Source organism: Phaenicophaeus curvirostris, unplaced genomic scaffold (assembly GCF_032191515.1).
Source record: "Phaenicophaeus curvirostris isolate KB17595 unplaced genomic scaffold, BPBGC_Pcur_1.0 scaffold_69, whole genome shotgun sequence".
In the NCBI taxonomy this organism is placed as follows: Eukaryota; Metazoa; Chordata; class Aves; order Cuculiformes; family Cuculidae; genus Phaenicophaeus; species Phaenicophaeus curvirostris.
In genome coordinates, this window is record NW_027206691.1 from 598,611 (window position 1) to 618,217 (window position 19,607).

At 59.8% G+C, this 19,607-nt stretch overlaps 4 protein-coding genes across 10 annotated transcripts; 1 reads left to right on the forward strand and 3 right to left on the reverse strand.

Moving 5' to 3' along the window:
* Nucleotides 1–486: 486 nt before the first annotated feature.
* SPA17 (sperm autoantigenic protein 17) lies at nucleotides 487–2,336 on the reverse strand. Its single transcript, XM_069881890.1, has 3 exons — nucleotides 2,057–2,336; nucleotides 1,246–1,295; nucleotides 487–1,107 (listed from the first exon to the last, which is right to left on the reverse strand). The coding sequence occupies exons 1-3, from the start codon at nucleotides 2,208–2,210 to the stop codon at nucleotides 1,018–1,020; spliced, it is 294 nt and encodes a 97-aa protein (XP_069737991.1). The 5' UTR covers nucleotides 2,211–2,336; the 3' UTR covers nucleotides 487–1,017.
* Nucleotides 2,337–2,937: 601 nt separating this feature from the next.
* Nucleotides 2,938–9,123, forward strand: SIAE (sialic acid acetylesterase). Of its 4 annotated transcripts, XM_069881879.1 has the most exons (10): nucleotides 2,938–2,956; nucleotides 4,410–4,574; nucleotides 5,851–6,014; nucleotides 6,099–6,237; nucleotides 6,323–6,506; nucleotides 6,762–6,889; nucleotides 6,965–7,098; nucleotides 7,301–7,455; nucleotides 7,533–7,728; nucleotides 8,472–9,111. In XM_069881879.1, exons 2-10 carry the CDS (start codon nucleotides 4,415–4,417, stop codon nucleotides 8,772–8,774), a joined length of 1,563 nt encoding a protein of 520 aa, XP_069737980.1. In that variant the 5' UTR covers nucleotides 2,938–2,956; nucleotides 4,410–4,414; the 3' UTR covers nucleotides 8,775–9,111. The 4 variants fall into 4 exon arrangements, with proteins under 4 accessions (XP_069737980.1, XP_069737981.1, XP_069737983.1 ...); XM_069881880.1 differs by lacking the exon at nucleotides 2,938–2,956 and having other exon boundaries at nucleotides 4,402–4,574; nucleotides 6,780–6,889; nucleotides 8,472–9,123; XM_069881882.1 differs by lacking the exon at nucleotides 2,938–2,956 and having other exon boundaries at nucleotides 4,402–4,574; nucleotides 6,323–6,401; nucleotides 6,780–6,889; nucleotides 8,472–9,122.
* A 288-nt stretch (nucleotides 9,124–9,411) lies between these two features.
* PANX3 (pannexin 3) lies at nucleotides 9,412–14,433 on the reverse strand. Of its 4 annotated transcripts, none has more exons than XM_069881883.1 (6): nucleotides 14,271–14,433; nucleotides 12,336–12,518; nucleotides 11,529–11,671; nucleotides 11,233–11,447; nucleotides 10,419–11,083; nucleotides 9,412–9,605 (listed from the first exon to the last, which is right to left on the reverse strand). In XM_069881883.1, the coding sequence occupies exons 1-6, from the start codon at nucleotides 14,431–14,433 to the stop codon at nucleotides 9,544–9,546; spliced, it is 1,431 nt and encodes a 476-aa protein (XP_069737984.1). In that variant the 3' UTR covers nucleotides 9,412–9,543. The 4 variants fall into 4 exon arrangements, with proteins under 4 accessions (XP_069737984.1, XP_069737987.1, XP_069737986.1 ...); XM_069881885.1 differs by having other exon boundaries at nucleotides 9,414–9,605; nucleotides 12,336–12,461; XM_069881884.1 differs by having other exon boundaries at nucleotides 9,414–9,605; nucleotides 12,336–12,497.
* LOC138734279 (pseudouridylate synthase RPUSD4, mitochondrial-like) lies at nucleotides 14,093–18,153 on the reverse strand. Its single transcript, XM_069881889.1, has 7 exons — nucleotides 18,004–18,153; nucleotides 16,756–16,921; nucleotides 16,020–16,221; nucleotides 15,361–15,454; nucleotides 15,116–15,266; nucleotides 14,742–14,839; nucleotides 14,093–14,628 (listed from the first exon to the last, which is right to left on the reverse strand). Exons 1-7 carry the CDS (start codon nucleotides 18,148–18,150, stop codon nucleotides 14,443–14,445), a joined length of 1,044 nt encoding a protein of 347 aa, XP_069737990.1. The 5' UTR covers nucleotides 18,151–18,153; the 3' UTR covers nucleotides 14,093–14,442.
* Between the last annotated feature and the right edge of the window lie 1,454 nt (nucleotides 18,154–19,607).

The following is a 19,607-nucleotide window of genomic DNA, read 5'->3' on the forward strand; positions in this document are numbered from 1 at the left end:
TGGGGAGGGAATGTTGGAGCGATGCTTCTCCAGGTGTTTCAGCATCCCCTAAACTGTGTCCCGACACGAGAACTTGTGTTTTGGAAGGAGATGGGCAGCATGGACCCACCACAAGCATCCCATCATCGTGGGTTAGGATGGTGGCACTGAGGTGTTCAAAAACAGGGAATTTGCTGCTGGAAAGGCGCCCTGGGCAGGCAGCGGGAGCCGGCAGCCGGCGAGGCGGTGCTGGGGCACAGGGGTCACATCGGACCCACTTGGCATCAGCCTTGGCATGGGGTCCCCGCCAGCATTTTTATCCCCGCCTTCATTCCTCCTTCCTGTTTTTCCCGGGATGCCACTGGCATGCCCTGCGCCGTGGGCGAGCGCCGCATATGGCCAGCTCCCCCTAGGAAACAGGACTGGGGGAACCAGGATGAGCACAGGTTGGGGGGTTCTGTCCCCCCCAAAGAAAGCAGCCAGCTGCAACACAAGCCCCATCGCCCCTTTTTTTCCAGCAGCAGCTGGGATTTTGAAACTTTGATGGGAAAACAGGGATTTCACCAGTTGGAATGGGATGGAGGGACCCCCCTGTGCTCCCCAAAATGGCATTTCAGGTCCTGGGGGCGGGGGGAAGTGGAGCAATGTCACAGCCCTCCCTCACACGAGGGTGCTATTAAAGGTTTTACAGCCTCCAGGGGTGCAAGGCCCTAAATACAGAGCCTGAAAATATCCCTGAAGCTCAGCTCTGCTCCTGAAGCAGGGCTTTTTAGGGGAGAAATCCCAAGTGAGAGTTACTAATAATGGCAGGGCCCTTATTAATAAGAAGTCTCATTAAGAAAGGAGGCGGGACAGCCGATCAGTGGGGCAGCTCCCCAGGGAGGTGTCCTGCTAAAAGAGGGGCGCGCTCTCCGCTTCCATGGGTTTGCCCCTCTTGCTGCACTGCTGGGAGGGGGTTTTGGGGAGGAATCCTGCTGTGCTGGTGCTGATGGGGGCTGGCAGCTCCCCTTGTGCTAGTTTGGGCTTAAATAGCCCCATTTAGGGTGCGGGTGTTGTGTCCCTTACTGTGTCCACAGATGCAACGCTGCCTGCCTGCTCCCCTGCCTTCTCCGTGTCCTCCTTCAGTTCCTGGGGGAAAAGCAAGAAAACCTAAAATGTTGGAGGTGCGGGACAAGGGCAGCAGGGCCAGGGGGGTCCCAGCCTGTCACCCCGTGCACCTCAAATGCTCCACGGAGACTGGAGGGTTGGGCAGGGAAGGCAGCCTACCTGGAGAAGGGGTTGGGGGGCACCACTCGCCAATGGGTCAGCTGAGCTCCCTGCGGAGAGAGCAGGCGGGATGCCACGGGAATGGGGACGTGGGGCAGGGTTGGCACCGTAGGGATGGACACACGGGACAGGGATGGGCGTATGGGGCAGGGCTGACACCATGGGGTTGGGTACATTGGGGAGGGATGGACACACGGGGCAGGGTTCACACCACAGGGATGGGCATACATGGCAGGACTGACACCACGGGGATGGGCACGGATGGGCACGCGGGGCAGGGCTGACACCGTAGGGATGGGCACATGAACAAGTGTGATGGCTCAAGTATTGGGCAAGGTGCTAAGTCCTCTAGGATGGGAACACAGGGCCAACACGATGCCATGGGCGATGGGCACATGGGGCAGGAATGAAGCCCTAGCAACAGGCACACAGGGCAGCCATGACAACGCACATAATGGGCACAAGGGGAAGGCCTGATGATAATGGGCACAAGGGGAAGGCCTGACACCCTTGATAATGGGGACAAGGGGAAGGCCTGACGCCATGGGCGATGGGCACAGGGGGAAGTCCTGACACCCTGAGTGATGGGCACAAGGGGAAGGCCTGACGCCCTGGGAGATGGGCACACAGAGCGGCATTCAGAGAATTGTAGAGTCGCTTGGTTGAAAAGAACCTTTGAGATCATCAAGTCCACCCGTACCCAGCCACTTCTGAACCCGGGTTTGACGGGTGCCCCAAGGCTGGGCAGGCAGTGCCGCGTGGGCAGGTGATGGAGGAGCAGGGCTGGGTGCTGGCAGCGGGGGCCACTCACCCTCTCTGTTCTCCAGCAGCCTCTGGAAGTGCTGGGCAGCGAAGGCCACCACGTCGGTGGGCTGTGCACGCAGCACCTCCAGCGCCAGCCCCTCCAGCAGGGTTCGGAAGCCGTCGGGCAGGCGCAGGGTGCTGTCGGCGGAGGGGGTGGACATGGCTACCTGTCTCCCTGCGGCGGCAAAGCTGGGGTGAGAGGCCCCTCGCACCCCAATCCCGGCCGGGCAGCGCCGGGACTCGAACCCACAGACCCGAGGAGGTTTGGGGCGGGAGTGGCGGGATGCTCCGCGAGTGGGCGGGGCCAGGAGTCAAGGGGCGTGGCTATGCCGGATGGGGCGTGGCCAAGGGACCGAGGGGCGGGGCCACGGCGGGGGCGGGGCCCAGGCGCGCACAGCCGGCCAGGGGCGGTTGCCAAGCAACAGCGTCCTCCTCGCAAGGAGAGGCCAGGGCGGACGGGGGGGCCCGGCTTCTCCCGTTCCTCCCGGTTCCTCCCGGTGCCTCCCGGTGTCTCCCCACCGCACCGCCCCCTCTGACCCGGCCGGGCCGCGCCGGCGCCTCTGCCTGAGAGGAGGACGCTGTTGCTAGGGAACCGCTCCCCCTCCGCCGGCGGCGCGTGGACTGGCCCCGCCCCCTCTGACCACGCCCCTCCACTAGTCGCGCTCTCCCATTGGCCTCTCCCCCTTGGCCCCGCCTCTTTCCCCAGCCTCGCGCTCCCATTGGTCCCTCCTCCTCATGGTCCCGCCCCTTTCCCCAGCCTCGCGCTCCCATTGGCCGCTCCCCCTTGGCCCCGCCCCCTTTCCCGTCCCGCTCTCGCCTTGGCCCCGCCCCCGACCCGTCATGGCGGCGCTGCTGCTGTTGCTGCTGCTGCCGGCGCTGCTGGCTCCGCTGGCTCCGCTGGCGGCAGGTACCGGGGCGGCCCCGCACCCCCGGCCCCACAGCCCCGCCCTACGCACGTCCCTGGGCCCCCCAGGCTCCCCCAGTCCCGTTTTAGGGCTCCTCGGGCTCCCCCAGCCCCATTTTAGGGCCCCCCAGGCTCCCCCAGTCCAGTTTTAGGGCCCCTCAGGGTCCCCCAGCCCCGTTTTAGGTCCTCCCGGGCTCCCCAGCCCCGTTTTAGGTCCTCCCGGGCTCCCCAGCCCCGTTTTAGGGCCCCCCAGGCTCCCCCAGCCCCATTTTCGGGCCCCTCAGGCTCCTCTAGTCCCGTTTTAGGACTCCTCAGGCTCCCCCAGCCCCATTTTTAGGGTTCCTCTGGCTCCCCCAGCCCCGTTTTAGGGCTCTTCTGGCTCCCTCAGCCCCATTTTAGGGTTCCTCGGCTCCCCCAGCCCCGTTTTAGGGTCTTCTGGCTCCCCCAGCCCCATTTTAGGGCCCCTCAAGCTCTCCCAGCCCCGTTTGAGGGGCCCCTCAGGCTCCCCCAGCCCCATTTTAGGGCTCCTCAGGCTCCCCCAGCCCCGTTTTAGGGCCCCCCGGGCTCCCCAGCCCCATTTTAGGGCCCCCCAGGCTCCCCCAGCCCTGTTTTAGGGCTCCTCTGGCTCCCCCAGCCCCGTTTTAGGGCTCCTCGGGCTCCCTCAGCCCCACTTCGACACCCTCGCCAAGACGCTGCTTTACGTAAGGCGGGCGTCGTCCGCCGCTCCCCAGCCACGTCCTGTGGGCTCCCCTCCTTCCCCTCCTCGCAGTGCTTTTTATAGCCTCCCAGCTTTTCCCCACCATCTCGGGGTTTATTTTTTTCTCCTCCGACTCTTTTTTTTTATGTAACTCATCCTTCCTGGAGCCTGTTCCTCTGTTGGACAAGCTGCAGAGCAGATGGGGTGCCATGAGCCCCAGTTTGATGGCCACGGCGGGGATCCCTGCCTAGATCCCTTTTCCGTGTCCTGCAAACATTGCCCCAACTGCCTTCAAGCGTGGTTTTAATTTTACATTCCCAAAAAGGGGCTTTAGTGGGTGCTGGGGCTGAAAGTTCTTCCCACCCTGCTGAAGGTGCCTTAGCTAGTGCCATGTGCCCGATGCTCCTCATCCTACTGTTCACCAAGCTTTTCTTTGCAAGGGAGAGCCACACCGGATCACGTTTATTAGCCAGACTGGGCTGGTGGAGGTGCTCCCTGCTGTTATTGGAAGGATTTGTACCAAAATCTGCCTCCAAACTCAGTGTAACCAAGCTCCCGTGCCTTGGAAGGCAACTGCCCTCGGGTTGAGCTCTCCTGGGGGCTTAAATTGTGCTGCTTCCTTGGCTTCTTGGTGAGACTGGAGGAATAAGTGGGATCTCAAATAATCTGTAGTTTAGAGGGAGTCAGAGGCCATGCAGGATGGGGTTCTCATTGGGTTTTGCCCCTCAGAGATGACGTTTGTCTGTCTGTTGTTCCCAGGAGCGATGCTGGGCTTTGCATCCTACTACGGCGACCACATGGTGTTGCAGAAGGCGCCGGCAGGGGCTGTGCTGTGGGGCTATGGGGACGTGGGCGCTGCGGTCACCGTGGCTCTCTCTGGGGATGGTGGCACAATCATCATGAAGAAGACAGTGCAAGTTAAAGGTCAGTCCTGGACCTTGGCTGGGCAACTGCGGCTGATGAGTTTGGTGGCCAAGGGGCACATTGGAACCCAGGCTGGACCTGCCAGAGGGGTGGGATGCTGCTAGCTTTGTCACACTGCTGCTCCAGTGTTGCAGAGGTGACAGCTTCCCTTTCTCCAGGGGGGTTCAGCCGTTCCCCTCTCCACCAACGCCAGCTTTCGCTCGCTTTACTTCCCACCGGTAGGACCCTGTAGGCGCTGAGCGGGTGCTGAGCTGCCACTGGAGTGGGTGGCACTGCAGAGGCTTGAGCCTAAGGATGAGGCTACAGAGAGGAGGGGGTTTGAGTTCCTCTCCCTGTCAAAACCCATCTCCAGGGAAATCTCCAGAGTGCTCCTGGCTTTTTTTTTCCACTGTGTTTCCCCTCAGAGGATCCTGCTGGGGATCTCTGAGCCCTGAAGGCCGTCACCTCTACAGGCAGAGCCTTCCTTAAGGCTGAGAGGGCTTGGAGACATCTCAGCTCCTCAAACCTCAGCTGGTGCCCTCATACCCTGCGTCGGGAGTCAGGGCTGCTCATCACCTTTGCGGGTGAAGCTGCTGCCTAAAGTGCTCCTCCACGAGCTGGAGAGCCTTGTGGAGAGCCTCAAGGCGTCTTGGGAGAAAGCAGCAATCCACCGCTCTCGGGAGGCTTGCAGGATCCAGGCACAACCAAGCCACAAAATCCACACTGAGCTCCAGCAGAATATCTTTACGCCTTGGTTTGGCGACTCTAAAATTAGCTGGAGACATCTCGATGTCACACACGGCAAGCTGCTTCTGTAATCCTGGTTCCTCCCAGCAGCTTCTGCTCTGACACACATTTGTCTTTGAGATTTTCTTTTTAACCCTTTCGTTCCTGCAGGAGGAGAGACCTTCCAATGACAGAGAGCTTCTAAAATCCATGTGCCCTACTCCGTATTGGGAAAGCTTTGTTCCTTGCCTGTCCATCCCCATGAGTTGTGGCCACTCATCCCACCTCTTTGCAACGATCTTAGACATGAGGGAGAAATGTTTTGTTGTGAGGGTGGGGAGGCCCTGGCCCAGGTTGCCCAGAGCAGGGGTGGCTGCCCCATCCCTGGAGGTGTTCAAGGCCAGGTTGGATGGGGCTTGGAGCTCCTGATCCAGTGGGAGGTGTCCCTGCCCATGGCAGGGGTGGGACTGGATGGGCTTTGAGGTCCCCTCCAGCCCAAACCATTCCATGATTCTGTGATCTTGAGGTCTTCGTAGGGATGGTAAAAGCCAAGCATCATCCTCTTTTCCAGGATCCTCTGGGACATGGACAACTGTGCTGGACCCTATGGATCAGGGCGGTCCCTATGTGCTGACAGCCGAGCAGGGCTCGGAGAACGTGACGCTGCAAGACATTTACTTCGGGGACGTGTGGCTTTGCAGTGGGCAGAGCAACATGGCAATGACGGTGCTGCAGGTGAGCACCCGCAGCACAGCCCAATCCCGCTGCCGAGGCAGGGACTGGGCAGGGAGGTGCCTCCCGTGCTCCTGACTTCCCTAGATCGCCAATGCCAGCCAGGAGCTCGCGGCTGCCGCTCGCTACCCCTACGTCCGTGTCTTTGCTGCAGCCCCCGCCCGCTCCAACGTGGAGCTGGAAGACCTGGAGCGAGTCAGCTTGCCATGGGCCATCCCGACAGCTGGTGAGTGCAACGTGCTGCCAAAAAAGAGCCTGGAAATGGCTTTCCCTCCCCTTTTTCCCCTTACGGCCCGCTGTTTCTTGAACAGAAAACCTGGGCCATGGGAATTTCACCTACTTCTCGGCTGTCTGTTGGCTGCTGGGACGGTCCCTCTACGAGACCCTGCAGTACCCGGTGGGGCTGGTTGAGGCGGCCTGGGGGGGCACCCCCATCGAGGCCTGGTCCTCCTGGAGGGCTCTGCGGGCATGCGGGCTCCCAGAGGATGCGGGGAGGTGAGAGAAGATCCCTGGGGGCATTTTCCATCCCTTCCCATCCCACCACCTCTCTCAGAGCGCTGCTGGCCCCTCTGCAAGTCACGCTGTCCCCTCTGGGTAAAATCTCCTCCCATGCTAAGAGCACAGGGCAAGTTTCCGTGGGAAAAGGGGGTGGTGTGGTACAAAGGGGACCCCTTCTGCACGGTGCTGGCTTCAAGCCTGACCTCTGAGGCCCAGTTTCAAGGCTGACCTTGTGCTTTTCACCTCCTTAAGCATGGGCTTGTCTTCCAGCACCTCCCTGGCTCAGCATCTCTCTGGCCCGCAAACACCCTCCGTGCTCTGGAATGCCATGATCCACCCACTGCTCAACATGACGCTGCGGGGAGTCGCTTGGTACCAGGGTAAAACCTCCACCTTTTACCCCCAGACCCTATTGTCCCACCAGGCTCTCACTGTCCCCTTTTTCTCGGGGCCAGGCGAGGCCAATGCCTTCCTGAACACAGACCGGTACAACTGCACCTTCCCTGCACTCATTGACGACTGGCGCTGGGCTTTCCACACCGGATCGGCCGGGCAGACGGAGCCGCTCCTCCCGTTCGGCTTCGTGCAGGTGACAGGGGGACGAGGGGCAGGACTCCCCCTCCCATGGGAACCACCTCGTGATGCTCAGGGAGGTTTTACCCATCCGGTTGCACCCCAGAGGCCGCTTCAAAGCCAGCAAGATGCTATGAACACACGGATGCATCCTGCTGGGATGCCCAATCCAGTTTTGGGAGCGTTGTGAGCCACATCCTGCTGCCTTTGCCTTGCAGTTGTCCACCTACCGCCAGCAGGGCCTGAACGACAGCTTTGCCCGGCTCCGCTGGCACCAAACGGCTGATCTAGGGGTTGTCCCAAATGCCAGGATGCCAGGCACCTTCATGGCAGTGGCAATGGATCTGGGCGATGAGCACTCTCCCTACGGCAGGTGAGTCAAGGGGACTGGGGTGAGGGCAGGAGAGGAAGCCAGCAAATGCCAACCCACGTCCCTCCTCTTCCTCGCAGCATCCACCCCCGGGACAAGCAGAACGTGGCGCACCGGCTGCTCCTGGGTGCCAGGGCTGTGGCATATGGGGAGAAAGACTTGGTTTTCCAGGGGCCGTATCCCACCCGTGCTGTCCTGGAGGTGAGCAGGGGTCTGCTGAACGTCACCTACAGCCAGGAGCTGCTCTGCCAGCGGAGAGACGTGCCAGCGTTTGAGGTGAGGAGTAAGAGAATCTTCCCCCATGGCCAGGAGAGGGAAGCCCATTGTGAAGCATGGGGAGAAGAGCAGCTGGAAAGCTCCCCAGCAGAGGAGGAGCCGGGGTGCTGGTCAACAGCACCTGAACATAAGCCAGCAGTGGCCCAGGTGGCCAAGAAGGGCAACAGCATCCTGGCTTGGATCAGCCATGGGGTGGCCAGCAGGAGCAAGGCAGGGATCGTCCCCCTGGACTCGGTGCTGGTGAGGCCGCACCTGGAATCCTGGGTTCAGTTTCAGGCCCAGGAAGGACATTGAGGGGCTGGAGTGTGTCCAGAGAAGGGAACGGAGCTGGGGAAGGGTCTGGAGAACAAGGGTTATGAGGAGCAGCCAAGGCACCTGGGGCTGTTTGGTCTGGAGAAAAAGGAGGCTGAGGGGAGACCTTATCGCTCTCTGCAGCTCCTGGAAAGGAGGTTGTGGGGAGGTGGGTGCTGGGCTCTACTCCCAAGTAACAATGGATGGGATGAGAGGAAATCACCTCAAGTTGCACCAGGGGAGGTTTAGACTGGACACTAGGAAAAGTGGAAGATTAGGATACTAGTGGTGGAGTCTCCATCCCTGCAGGGGTCCAAAAAACCATGAAGATGTGGCACATGTGACATGGTTCAGTTGGCCCGGTGGGGTTGGGCTGGCACTTGGACTAGATGAGCTTGGAGGACTTTTCCAACCCTCATGATTCCAGCTGATGGAGGTTTCTCTCCACCCAGGTCTGCTGCTCCAGCTCAACGTGGCCGTGCCGGTGGCTGCCAGCACCCATGGTGGCCGTGGGGTCACACACGGTGACGCTGGCCCTGGCCGGCTGCAGGACGCTGGTGCTGGCGCTGCGCTACGCCTGGGCCGAGTGGCCCTGCGACTACAAGTCCTGCGCCCTGTACAACACCCGGGGCCTGCCCGCTCCCCCCTTCCTCCTGCAGACCCTGCCCGCAGGGGACACCCCGGGGCTCACCCCCACAGCCGAAGTGAGGGAGCTGCTCCTCAGCCCCGGCTCCTGGCTCTCCCGAGGGATTTAGGCGAGAGGACGGCTGAGGGAGCTCAGGCCTGGCAAGGTGGCTCAGCGCTGCCAGCTTGGTGCCTTTCCAAGCGGTGAGGGGGCTGGCTTGATTACTGCCGTATTAATTAAACAACTTCCTAGCTCCTCTTTGGCCTGAAGTCACCGCTACAGGGGAAAAAAATCAATTTAAAGTAAAATTTATGAAAATTCCTGTTAAGTGAAGGAGCAGGGGATGGGAGTTTCAGCCCTCCCTGCCAGCAGAGCTCATCCTGGCCCCAGAGCTGTCCCCCCTCTCTCTCTAGCTGCCCCCGGCGCAGGGTGCTGGCAGGATCCATGGATCCGAGGCAGAGGGAGAGAGGAGCTCTGCCAAGCCACGGCCAGACACGGAGCCTGGGGTGGGAGCCGCAGAGAGCACCAGCCTCTGCCAATAAAAAAACCCAGCTCCTTTTAGCTTTGAGGAGCATTCCTTAGCCCTCCGTTCCCCCCTCCTGCTGGAACAGCATGGACATTCGTGTGGAAGAGGCACAATGTGGCACCTAAGGCTTTCAATAAGGCGTTCGAGAGTCTGTGCACCAAAAATTGATTGTTTAACCCCTTCTGACCTGGAAAAACATGTAAGGGGAACTCCAAGGCAGGAAGAGAGCAGGTGAGCTCTGTCACATTACAGATTGTCACCCCCGAGGCTGTATTCAAACCAGAGTTTAATGCAGTCCAGCAACTGCTGGCAACAAGGAACTGGATCCTGCGGGATCCCCTCAGCAGCGGGGCCTGTGCTGCAGCCGCCGGGGTCAGGCAGAGCCCAGTGAGTCCCGGGAGGCTTTTCCCATCGCTTCTACTCCAGGCCGCGTTCCTAGGCAAGTGGAGAACAGGAGGAAGTTCATTCACTGGGCAATCGCAAACTGGGATCTTGGGCTTTCTCCACCAGTGTGTGACTAGCCCGAGAGCCAGTTGTGCTAGCCTTGTGGCTGCCATGCCAACGAGGATGCTAAATACAGCTCAATTGCGTGTTCTTTTAAACAGCAGCTCTCAGACGACGCTTTCAGGGCCAGAAAAGGAACCCAAGTATCCTGGCTCCCACCCTGCCAGGTCAGGGATCCCCGTGGGCCTGCGAAGGAGGCACCCCGGGCTCCCCAAAACCCAAAGCATACAGGAAAGGGAGCTGTGCTGTGAGGGGAGGGTGCATGGAGGCCCCAGGGGATGCAGCTCTGCCTCAGAGCTCCCTCCCCATCTCCCCAGGCAGTCACACTGAGCCGACCAGAGAAGGGGGCGGGCATCAGACCCCCAGAATTTAAAGCTCCCAGCCCTGCTCCCTGCTGCAGGGGCTGCTCTCTACCAAAACCAGGAACCCCCTGACCCCCCAGTTTGCCCAGAGCTTGGGTTTAAGCCTCGAGCTCTTTGCCTTCTGTTCCTATAGCAACTCCTGCCCACACGTGGACTTAGGGCGGCACTGCGTCCTGGCTGCCAAACCCCATCCCCAGCTGTAAACAGAGCTGCTGGCCCTCCCGCTGTCCCAAAAGCCTCCCAACGCCCCCCAAAACCCTTACGGTCTTGGCAAAGGGTTTAAGGCCACAATGGACGGATCCAGCCTCACCCCCAGGGTGGGATCTGGCTGTGGAAGAGCCACAAGGGGAGTAAAGAAGTGTCCTCTCCCAAAAGAGCTTACCTGGAGCCCCGCCGTTGGAGAGGGTCATGCTGCCATCAGCATCGGGGCCGCACGCGTGGGGTTTGGGCTTTGTGGTTTCCAGCCCAGCCAGCAGCGTCATGAAGTCGATGACGGTATCGATGTCCTGCTTGTTGGCGGTGGCGTCCCGCAAAGCGCTGACGGCGTTGAGGCGGCTGAAGGAGGTCAGCTCGGAGATGTTGGCCCGGAGGAAGAGGAGGATGACATTGAGGTCGTTGATGGGGCAGGTGAGCATCTTGCGGCTGAGGAGGTCAAAGGCAGGCAGCATCTCATAGATGGAGAGCAGCCCCTTGTCCCACTGGCAGAGCTGCAGGGCATTGTAGATGACAACGGGTATGAGGAGGACGTAGACACCGCCGACTGAGAGGCTGATGAGCTGGAAGACGGAGAAGAAGACCAGCTTGCAGGGGATGAGCGAAGGGATGTGGGGCTCTGCCTCGAGCAGCCCCGTTTTGATGGAGCAGCTGAACTCATCCTGGAAGAAGATGTTGAGGTGGAGGAAGATGAGGTAGAGGCAGGTGGCAGCCAAGAACAAGAGCAGCAGCAGGTTCCTCAGGATGTAGATGAACACCAGGGAGTGGGCATGCTGCTTGCAGGTGAGGTAGCGCTCCAGCAACGGGAACTCAAAATACCTTTCCTGGCGGGCCCTGGGGGCAGAGGGGACACAGCAGGGGGTTAGAGCCACCCCCAAAACCAAATCGCTTCACCCAAGTCCATCCTGGACACAGCCACAGCACCACGTGGGAGGGACTTTGCAGAGACATGGTGGCCAGGCAGGGCTGCCCAGCGCCCTCACCTCTCGTATTCCTCCCAGAACCGCTCTGGCTCAGCGCTGGCCTGTTGCACCTTCCTCATGTGCTGCACCAGGCGCACGGAGCGGTTGTAGGATTTGTCCAGCTCATCGATGATGAAGAGGAGGTCAGAGTGGAGGGCAGGGGCAGCCGCATAACGCCACAGCAGGTACGGCAGGTACATGAGCACCGCCACCACCAGCAGTGAGTACGGGAAGACCTGGGTGAAAGAGACAAGTGGGCATCGAGCTGTGCACCCGGGTGGGACCTGAGGGCACACAGACGTGAGCTAGACCCGTACCTTGAGAGCCCAGAGGGACTTGGTGACAGCATGGCCCTCGGTGTCAAAGCCATGGTGGACGAGAGAGTCCCAGCAAGCTGTGTCAACATAGGCAGACTGCTTCCCCGTGAAGTTGGTGGGAGAGAAGCAGCTGATCTGTGAGCCTGGGGTGAGGAGAGGAGAAGGGTGAGCCTCAGCCAGCAGGGCCCTGTGAGCGCAGGCAGGAGCCACGCAGCTGGGTTCCAATGCATTACAGGAAGGTGGTTTCAGCTAAGGCATCACGTGGAATTGAAAAAGCCTTTTTCAACAGTTATTTCACTGTTCTTCCCCACCGCTCTGCTTTGCAGCAAGGACTTTTCCGTCACTTCCCAAACACAAGTCCTTTGAGCATGGCTGTGGGTACGCAGTGGGAAAATTAGAGACTGGGTGGAAACTGGAGTCCAACCAGCTCCCCAAGCCCCAGCAGGACATCGGCCGAGGCCAGATTTAGCCTGAGGTTGTGAGGCCCCATCAATGCCACCCTCTGTGCTGCCCTTGCAAACCCTGGCAGGATGGATCCCAAGCCACCTCAGAAATGACCCTGCATGCCCAGAGGTGCTGGAGGGAGGCAGGGCACTAGAGTTTAGTGCAGCCATTCCCAGGCTCTCCCAGCAACCAATAATCCATTAAAACAATCGATAAATAGCCCTGAGAAAGAGCAGTTCCTAAAAAAGCATTTCCCGGCTGCTCCACCTCAGAGCACGACCATGCTGGTGTGAGCACGAGGGTTTTGCAGCAACAGTTCGGCCACCACCAGCTGTCACCCATGGCCCAAAGATCCCCACTCACCAGTGGAGAACTCCCGGGCGAAAGCCAGCGAGACAAGGAGGAGAGGCAGCCCCACAGTGATGAACTTCAGCAGGCGATCGCTCGGCAGCTCCAACCGCAGCCCCTTGGCTCGAGAACCACCAGGATCTGGGAGGAGAGCATCGGAGAGCATGTACTCCGCGGCTGTGTGCGAGAGGGACATGGCTCTGTTGGGGAAAAGGAGACGATGGCGATGCTGCTGCTGCCCCGGAGCTCTGGTGCTGTCTGAGGCGTGACCAGCTCGCAGAGCAACTTTGTTGGGTTGAAGGCATTGCTTGCCAAGCACTCCGTGCCAGGCGGCTGTAAATGACAGCTCAGAGGGCTCATTAAATCGACCTGAAATTACAGGGGGAAGCCTTTTCACAACAAGTGTGCCCTGAAATAGAAAAAGAGAACGGGCAGCCACAGCAGCGGGCTGGGAAGGCAGCATTCCTGCCCAGCCACGGCCGCTCCCCGGCTCCTCGTGGCTTTATGCCCCTCTCTCATAAGCAGATGTATTTCTGGCGCTGCTTTCGAGGGGCGTGGGGCTCCCCAGCTATTTTTGCCCTGTATGGGGAGCAGGGAGGCAGTGAGAGGGAATTATCTGGCCAAAGAGCTCCATCCAGGTAGCCGGCAGCCTTGCAGGCTACAAAGAGCCCTTTCCAGCACCCATACCATCTGGAGAGGCTGGGGAAGTCCTGCTGCCCGGCCCTGAGCTGCTGGGGACAGGCCAAGAGACACCAGACACCAGGGGCTGCAGATCTGAGACAGAGCATCAGCTACAGTTTCCCAGCTTTTCAATCTCTCTCCTCACCTCCCTCTCAGGGCAGGGGGAAGAATCTGGCTCCAAGACAGGCTACCAGGGCAGAGGGATCCCCAAAATCATAGAATCACTTGGTTGGAAAAGACCTTTGAGATTGAGTCCAACCATCCCACTACCGAAACACCCCTGAGCACCTCATCTGCCCGGCTTCTGACTCCACCACCTCCCTGGGCAGCCTCTGCCAGGGCCCAAGAACCCTTTCAGTGTTTTTTTTTTCCTACTGTCCGACCTAAACCTGCCCTGGTGCAACTTTAGGCCATTTCCTCTCATCCTGTCACTGGGGAGAAGAGCCCAGCACCCACCTCACCACAACCTCCTTTCTGGGAGTTGCAGAGAGCGATGAGGTCTCCCTTCAGCCTCCTCTTCTCCACACTAAATGGCCCCAGGTTCCTCAGCTGCTCCTAGAACCCCTGGGCTCCAGCCCCTTCCCCAGCTCCGTTCCCTTCTCTGGACACGCTCCAGCCCCTCAGTGTCCTTCTTGGGCCCAAAACTGAATGCAGGATTTGAGGTGCGGCCTCACCAGTGCCAAGTTCAGGGACACAATCGCTGCTCTGGGATCTAGAAATAAGTGATGGAGAAATCTGAAGCAGCATTGGAATAGAAGTTTTTCCTGGCAGTATAGTCAGTGCCTAGAAACCCACGCCAACACCGCTGGCAGCACAGAGAGAGGGAGTCCCAGAGCTCTCGGCCAAGCCGAGTTGAGGAACTCCCAGCACAGTCTCAGCACAGCAAAACAGCTCCACGGCCACAGCCAAATTGCACTTTTGATGGATTTTCAAATGAAAGGATTCTCCAAATTTGAGCACAGAGTACCATGACACAAGGGAGAGAGTGCTAAACGGCTCTGGAAGGACAAGAAATGGCCCTCAAATCATGAGAGGCTGCACCCAGGTGCACTCAAACCTGCCCAGGGACTGAGATCCTCCAGGTCTGAACACAGACACGCAACCCTTCCCCTCGGCAGGAATTGATCCTTTATTGCTCAGAAACCAGTTCAAAAGACAGGTTGGGCAAAGCCCTGTTTCTGTGCAGCCTCGTTTGTCCGAACAAGAGGCTCTTCAGTGCACCAAGCCACATTTCTGCCCCAAACTAGGGCAAGCGGCAGATGGAGGTACCTGGGTTGAAGCCAGCAACACCAGTACCAACAGGTACCAGGGAGGTCCTTGGAAAGCAGCCTAGACCGCAGACTCTACCACAGCACCGGCTCCAGCGCAGACACTGCTGCAGAGCCGCCGTACCCAGCACTGGAGGTTCGGAGACAGACCATACCGCTTCCATCCTGCCCTGTTAGTCCTTAGCAATGTCCAGCTGCAGCCTCTGCAGAGTCTTTTGGAAGAAGAGGGGTGGCTTGCAGACCAGGTCTATCCACTGGCCCAGGGGCAGGGAGAGACGGTGGGCGTGGAGGTGGAGGGGGAGGTGGCGAGCCTTGCTCTGCTCCAGCTTCAGCCTCTTCAAGGTGATTTCGGGAAGCTTCTGCAGGAAGGACACAAAACGTCCATTCCACAACCCCATCTCTTCACGCTGTCCCTTGAAAACCCCAACCCTGGATCTGGCTCCGGCAGCCCCTGCTGCAGGACCTGCCTTACCTGGGGTGCCAGCTTGCTCCAGTGAGAATATTTGTGATCCCCCAGGACGGGGCACCCCAACCCATAGGCCAGGTGAACCCGGATCTGGTGCTTCACCCCTGAGGAGGGAAAGAGGAAGAATCTGACAACCAGCTGTGCTGGGCCTCAGCTCCCACCTGCCACCCTCAGTGCCAGATAATCCCATGCTGAAATTGCCAGCAGATAGAGAGACGCTTGGCAGCAAACCCTTGTTGGTCTGTCTTGTACCCAGAGCCTGGGCTCAAAATGCATCTCAGCCAAGTCTGACGAGTTCCCACTTCCAGCACTGCTCTCAGCTGCCGAGTGCACAGAAATTGCAGCCAGCGCAGCCCCAGGGACACCCAACCAGGCCTCACCCGTGATGGGCTTGAGCTCCAGCAGAGAGCAGGCAGAGGAGCAAGCCAGAAGGCGGTACTGTGTCACGGCGCACTCGGCATCGCGGTTCTTGCGGATTTTCACCACCTTCCCATCCTCAGGAGACAGGCGATAGTTGGGGGCCAGCGTCATCTGCAGGGCAGTGAGAGGGTGAGCCCCACGGGAAGGCAGGACGGGGAAGGAGAGTGCAAGGCCAGAAGAGCAGCTGAGAAGATGCCCCGCTCACCTTGTAGTGTGGCTGGTGGCTCTGCACCTCCTTCTCTATGATGGGGATCTCCACGACGCCCTCGGCAGGGTCTGGCTCTCCCACGATGATGGCCCTAGGGAGGGAAACCAGAGCTCTACAGGGCATCACTTCAGCAGGAAAGGAAACCTCCCCTCACCCCACAATCCAGCCCCATGAAAAGATGCTGGAGGGGAGATAAGCAAACACACCCACCCTTTCCACAAAGCCCCACATCCCCACACCCTGGCAACTGCTCCTTCACCTCCTCTTAATAGAATCGTGGAATAGTTTGGGTTGGAAAGGACCTTAAAACCCATCCAGTTCCACACCCTGTCATGGGGAGGAACACCTCCTACTGCATCAGGGGCTCCAAGCCCCATCCAACCTGGCCTTGAACCCCTCCAGGGACGGGGCAACTACCACTGCTCTGGGCAACCTGTCCCAGGGCCTCCCCACCCTCACAGGAAAACATTTCTCCCCAGGATCTCATCTCAATCTTCCCTCTTCTAGCTCAAATCTGTTCGCCCTTGTCCTATCCCTTCCCCTCCCCAGCTTTCCTGGGCCCCATTCCATACTGGAAGGCTATTACAGTGTTTCCCTGGAGTTCTTCAAATCCTACAGGCCCTTCAAAGCCACTTCGCTACCCAAACATTTCCTACCAGTAGATCTTCTCCACCTGACGAGTTTTGAAGAGAAGCCGGATCCTGTCTGCCACTTCCCTGCTCCGTGCCAGCACCATCACGCCCGTGGTCTCTTTGTCCAGCCGGTGGCAGAGGTGAAGGGGTTCGGCTTTCATATTCTCCAACATCTTGGCCAAAATTGGCAGCACATCAGCGATACAATTCTTGACGCCAGGGCCGCCTGCATAATCCAAAGAATCAGGGGAGGCATTCACCTCCCCATCAGGTCTTACGAGGAGCGGCTGAGAGAGCTGGGGGTGTTTAGCCTGGAGAAGAGGAGGCTGAGGGGAGACCTCATTGCTCTCTACAACTACCTGAAGGGAGGTTTAGGTTGAACATCAGGAAAAAATTTTTCACAGAAAGGGTCATTGGGCACTGGCAGAGGCTGCCCAGGGAGGTGGTTGAGTCACCTTCCCTGGAGGTGTTTAAGGGACGGGTGGACGAGGTGCTGAGGGACATGGTTTAGTGACTGATAGGAATGGTTGGACTCGATGATCTGGTGGGTCTCTTCCAACCTGGTTATTCTATGATTCTATGATCTACCTTTAATTACCCTTAAAATGCGAAATGAAGGCTATGACCTAAAGGTGACAAACTACCCCCATCCCTCCCTGGCAGGCAAACCTCAGTGCATGGAGGGCAGAGGATCCCCCTGTCAGAGCCCTGGAGCTGTTTCCCCCTTGGCACAACCACGGCACAAAAGGCTTTTCCTCACCATGCACAGGAAGGCCATAGGGTTTGTTGATCACCACAATCTCTTCATTCTGGTACACGGTTCCCTGTTTGAGCACTTTGGCCAGGACGTTGGGGTGAACCTGCTGCAGCCGCTTGCTCAGCATGGCGAGCTCCCGCACCCGCCTCTGTGCGGGGTCTTTGGGGATCTGAAGAGAAAACAAAATGCCCTCAGTGGAGGATAAACAGTTCTCGCACCAAGGCCCTGCTTCAGCAGCTCCCTCGTCTTCCTCCCACTTCTACTCTGTGTCTCACAGCCCTGTTACCCACATCGTCACAACAGGGACTATCTAAGCGCCCCTACCCATTGCCCTGCTCGGTGCGACTGCCTGTAGCCCCACACAGGGGCAGCCACCCAAAAATCCCAAGCCAGATTTTTCCCCGCTGCCCGGCGAGAGAAAACCCATGGGCACGATGACAAAACCTGGCACCCCCGCCACTGGCTGCCCATCCCACGCGGGGGAGCGCCCTGAGCCCAAGGACACAGGGAGACCTGGTGCACGAGGAGGCAACGCGGGGAGATGGGGGATACAGGGGGCGAGGGAAAGGACCTGTGGGAAGAGGGGGACAACCTGGGGAAGAGGGGGGATACACAGGACAACACCTGGGGGATGAGGCGGGGGGGCCTTGGGGGCTAAAGGGAGACCTGGGGAAGTTGGGGGGGACCGGGGGATGGAGAAAGAGAGGAAGGGATGTGGGGAGAGTGGGACCCAGGGAGTGAGGGGACTCAGGGAGAGGGGGCGACATGAAGGGTAAGGGGTATAAGAGGCTGAAGGGGGGGACCAGGAGAAGAAGAGCGGTATGCAGGGATAAGGGAGGATCTGATGGGTGAAGTGGGACAGAGGGAGAGGGAGGAACCCAAGGGGCAAGGGAGTGACAGAGGGCAAGGGCGGGGGACCTGAGGGCTGACAGGGAACGTGGGGAGAGGGGGAAGACCTGGGGAGAGGGAGATTGGATCCAGGGAAGGCGGGGGATGAAGGGGGGAGAAACGGGGACATGGGGGCCTGGGGGGGGAGATCCGGGGGACAAACGGGGTGGCCCGGGTGGGAACGACGGCCAGGGAGAGAGGGCGACATGGGGTCGGGATCTAGGGGGCGACGGGGAACACAGGGAGAGAGGGACTGGATCCAGGAGAGGCGGGGAAACACGGACACGGGGCAGCGGGGGAGGCCCCGTGGGTGAGGAGGATCCCGGTGAGCGGTCCCGGGCCGGCCCCGCGGTGCCGCCACACCTCCTCGCTCCTCTTCCCGCTCCTCTCGGCCCGCAGCCGCTCCGCCAGCCGCTCGGCCCCCGCCTCCGCCCGCCCGATGCCGCCCAGGCCGCACCCGGCCCGGGGCAGCGCCGAGCGCCGCCACAGCCGCCATAGCCCCGCCGCCATCGCCCTGCGCCGCGGGGCGGGACTTCCGGCCAAGGGGAGCGAAGGGCGGGATTTCCGGCCAATGGGAACGGGGCCCGCCCCTTCCGACCAATCACAGTGCGGGGACAGGCGCCCGCCCAGCGGAAGGGCCCACCCAGTCAGAGCCGGCAGCGAGGGGAGCGGCTCCGCCCACCCGACCAATCAGAGTGAGTGGTGGGCGGGGCTAGAGCCTTCCGGCCAATCGCACGCGCCGAGCGGCGTCCTCGCCGCGGGGAGGCCCCGCCCCTTCCGGCGGTTGAAACGCCGCGGCCGTTGGGGCCGGAGTCGGTACCGGCGGAGCGGGAGCGCTGGATACAGGTACCGGGGCCGGGATAGGGGAGCGGCTCCGAGGGCCCGGGCGCGCCCCGAAACTACGAGTTGTCGATATTGGACTAGAGTAAAGCCTTCGACACAGTTTCTCACAGCATTCTGCTTCGGAAACTGTCACCTCTGGCCTGGAGAGGCGCACACTCTCCTGGGTGGAAAACTGGTTGGCTGGAGGACCCAGAGAGTGGTGGGAAATGGAGTTAACTCCAGCTGGAGGCCAGTGACAAGTGGTGTCCCCAGGGCTCAGGGCTGGGTCCAGCCCTGTTCAATGTCTTTATCAATGACCTGTATGAAGGCATCGAGTGCACCCTGAGCAAGTTTGCGGACGACGCTAAGCTGGGTGGAAGTGTCGATCTGCTGGAGGGTCAGGAGGCTCCAAAGGGATCTGAACAGGCTGGACCGCTGGGCTGAGTCCAATGGGATGAGGTTTAACAAGGCTAAATGCCGGGTTCTGCACTTGGGGAGTGCCCAACCCTGAGCAGCTACAGACTAGGAGAAGTCTGTCTAGAAAGCTCCCTGGAGGAGAGGGACCTGGGGGTGTTGGTTGACAGCTGACTGACCATGAGGCAGCAGTGGCCCAGGTGGCCAAGAAGGCCAATGGCATCTTGGCTTGTATCAGAAACGGCGTGACCAGCAGGTCCAGGGAGGTTCTTCTCCCTCTGGACTCGGCACTGGTGAGACCGCTCCTCGAATCCTGTGTTCAGTTCTGGGCCCCTCACCACAAGAAGGATGTTGAGGCTCTGGAGTGAGTCCAGAGAGGAGCAAGGAAGCTGGTGAAGGGGCTGGAGAACAGGCCTTATGAGGAGCGGCTGAGAGAGCTGGGGGTGTTTAGCCTGGAGAAGAGGAGGCTGAGGGGAGACCTCATTGCTCTCTCCAACTACCTGAAAGGAGGTTGTGGAGAGGAGGGAGCTGGGCTCTTCTCCCAGGCTGAAGGGGACAGGACGAAGGGGACAAATTTTTCACAGAAAGGGTCATTGGGCAGTGGCAGAGGCTGCCCAGGGAGGGGGTTGAGTCACCTTCCCTGGAGGTGTTTAAGGGAACAGGTGGATGAGGTGCTGAGGGACATGGTTTGATTGATGGTTTGATCAATCCCATGATTGATGGGAATGGTT

Excerpts from the sequence above, each read along its gene's own strand:
- SPA17 (XM_069881890.1), bottom strand. The coding sequence starts at position 2,210 with ATGTCCACCCCCTCCGCCGACAGCACCCTGCGCCTGCCCGACGGCTTC. Across the intron at positions 1,296-2,056 it reads GCTGCTGGAGAACAGAGAGG|GGAGCTCAGCTGACCCATTG; the intron begins GTGAGTGGCCCC and ends CTCTCTCCGCAG. Across the intron at positions 1,108-1,245 it reads CCCCCCAACCCCTTCTCCAG|GAACTGAAGGAGGACACGGA; the intron begins GTAGGCTGCCTT and ends CTTTTCCCCCAG.
- SIAE (XM_069881879.1), top strand. The coding sequence starts at position 4,415 with ATGCTGGGCTTTGCATCCTACTACGGCGACCACATGGTGTTGCAGAAG. Across the intron at positions 4,575-5,850 it reads GAAGACAGTGCAAGTTAAAG|GATCCTCTGGGACATGGACA; the intron begins GTCAGTCCTGGA and ends CCTCTTTTCCAG. Across the intron at positions 7,099-7,300 it reads TCCCGTTCGGCTTCGTGCAG|TTGTCCACCTACCGCCAGCA; the intron begins GTGACAGGGGGA and ends TTTGCCTTGCAG.
- PANX3 (XM_069881883.1), bottom strand. The coding sequence starts at position 14,433 with ATGGAAGCGGTATGGTCTGTCTCCGAACCTCCAGTGCTGGGTACGGCG. Across the intron at positions 11,672-12,335 it reads CGCCCGGGAGTTCTCCACTG|GCTCACAGATCAGCTGCTTC; the intron begins GTGAGTGGGGAT and ends TCCTCACCCCAG. Across the intron at positions 11,448-11,528 it reads AGTCCCTCTGGGCTCTCAAG|GTCTTCCCGTACTCACTGCT; the intron begins GTACGGGTCTAG and ends TCTTTCACCCAG.
- LOC138734279 (XM_069881889.1), bottom strand. The coding sequence starts at position 18,150 with ATGGCGGCGGGGCTATGGCGGCTGTGGCGGCGCTCGGCGCTGCCCCGG. Across the intron at positions 16,222-16,755 it reads CTATGGCCTTCCTGTGCATG|GCGGCCCTGGCGTCAAGAAT; the intron begins GTGAGGAAAAGC and ends TGGATTATGCAG. Across the intron at positions 15,455-16,019 it reads CAGGTGGAGAAGATCTACTG|GGCCATCATCGTGGGAGAGC; the intron begins GTAGGAAATGTT and ends TTCCCTCCCTAG.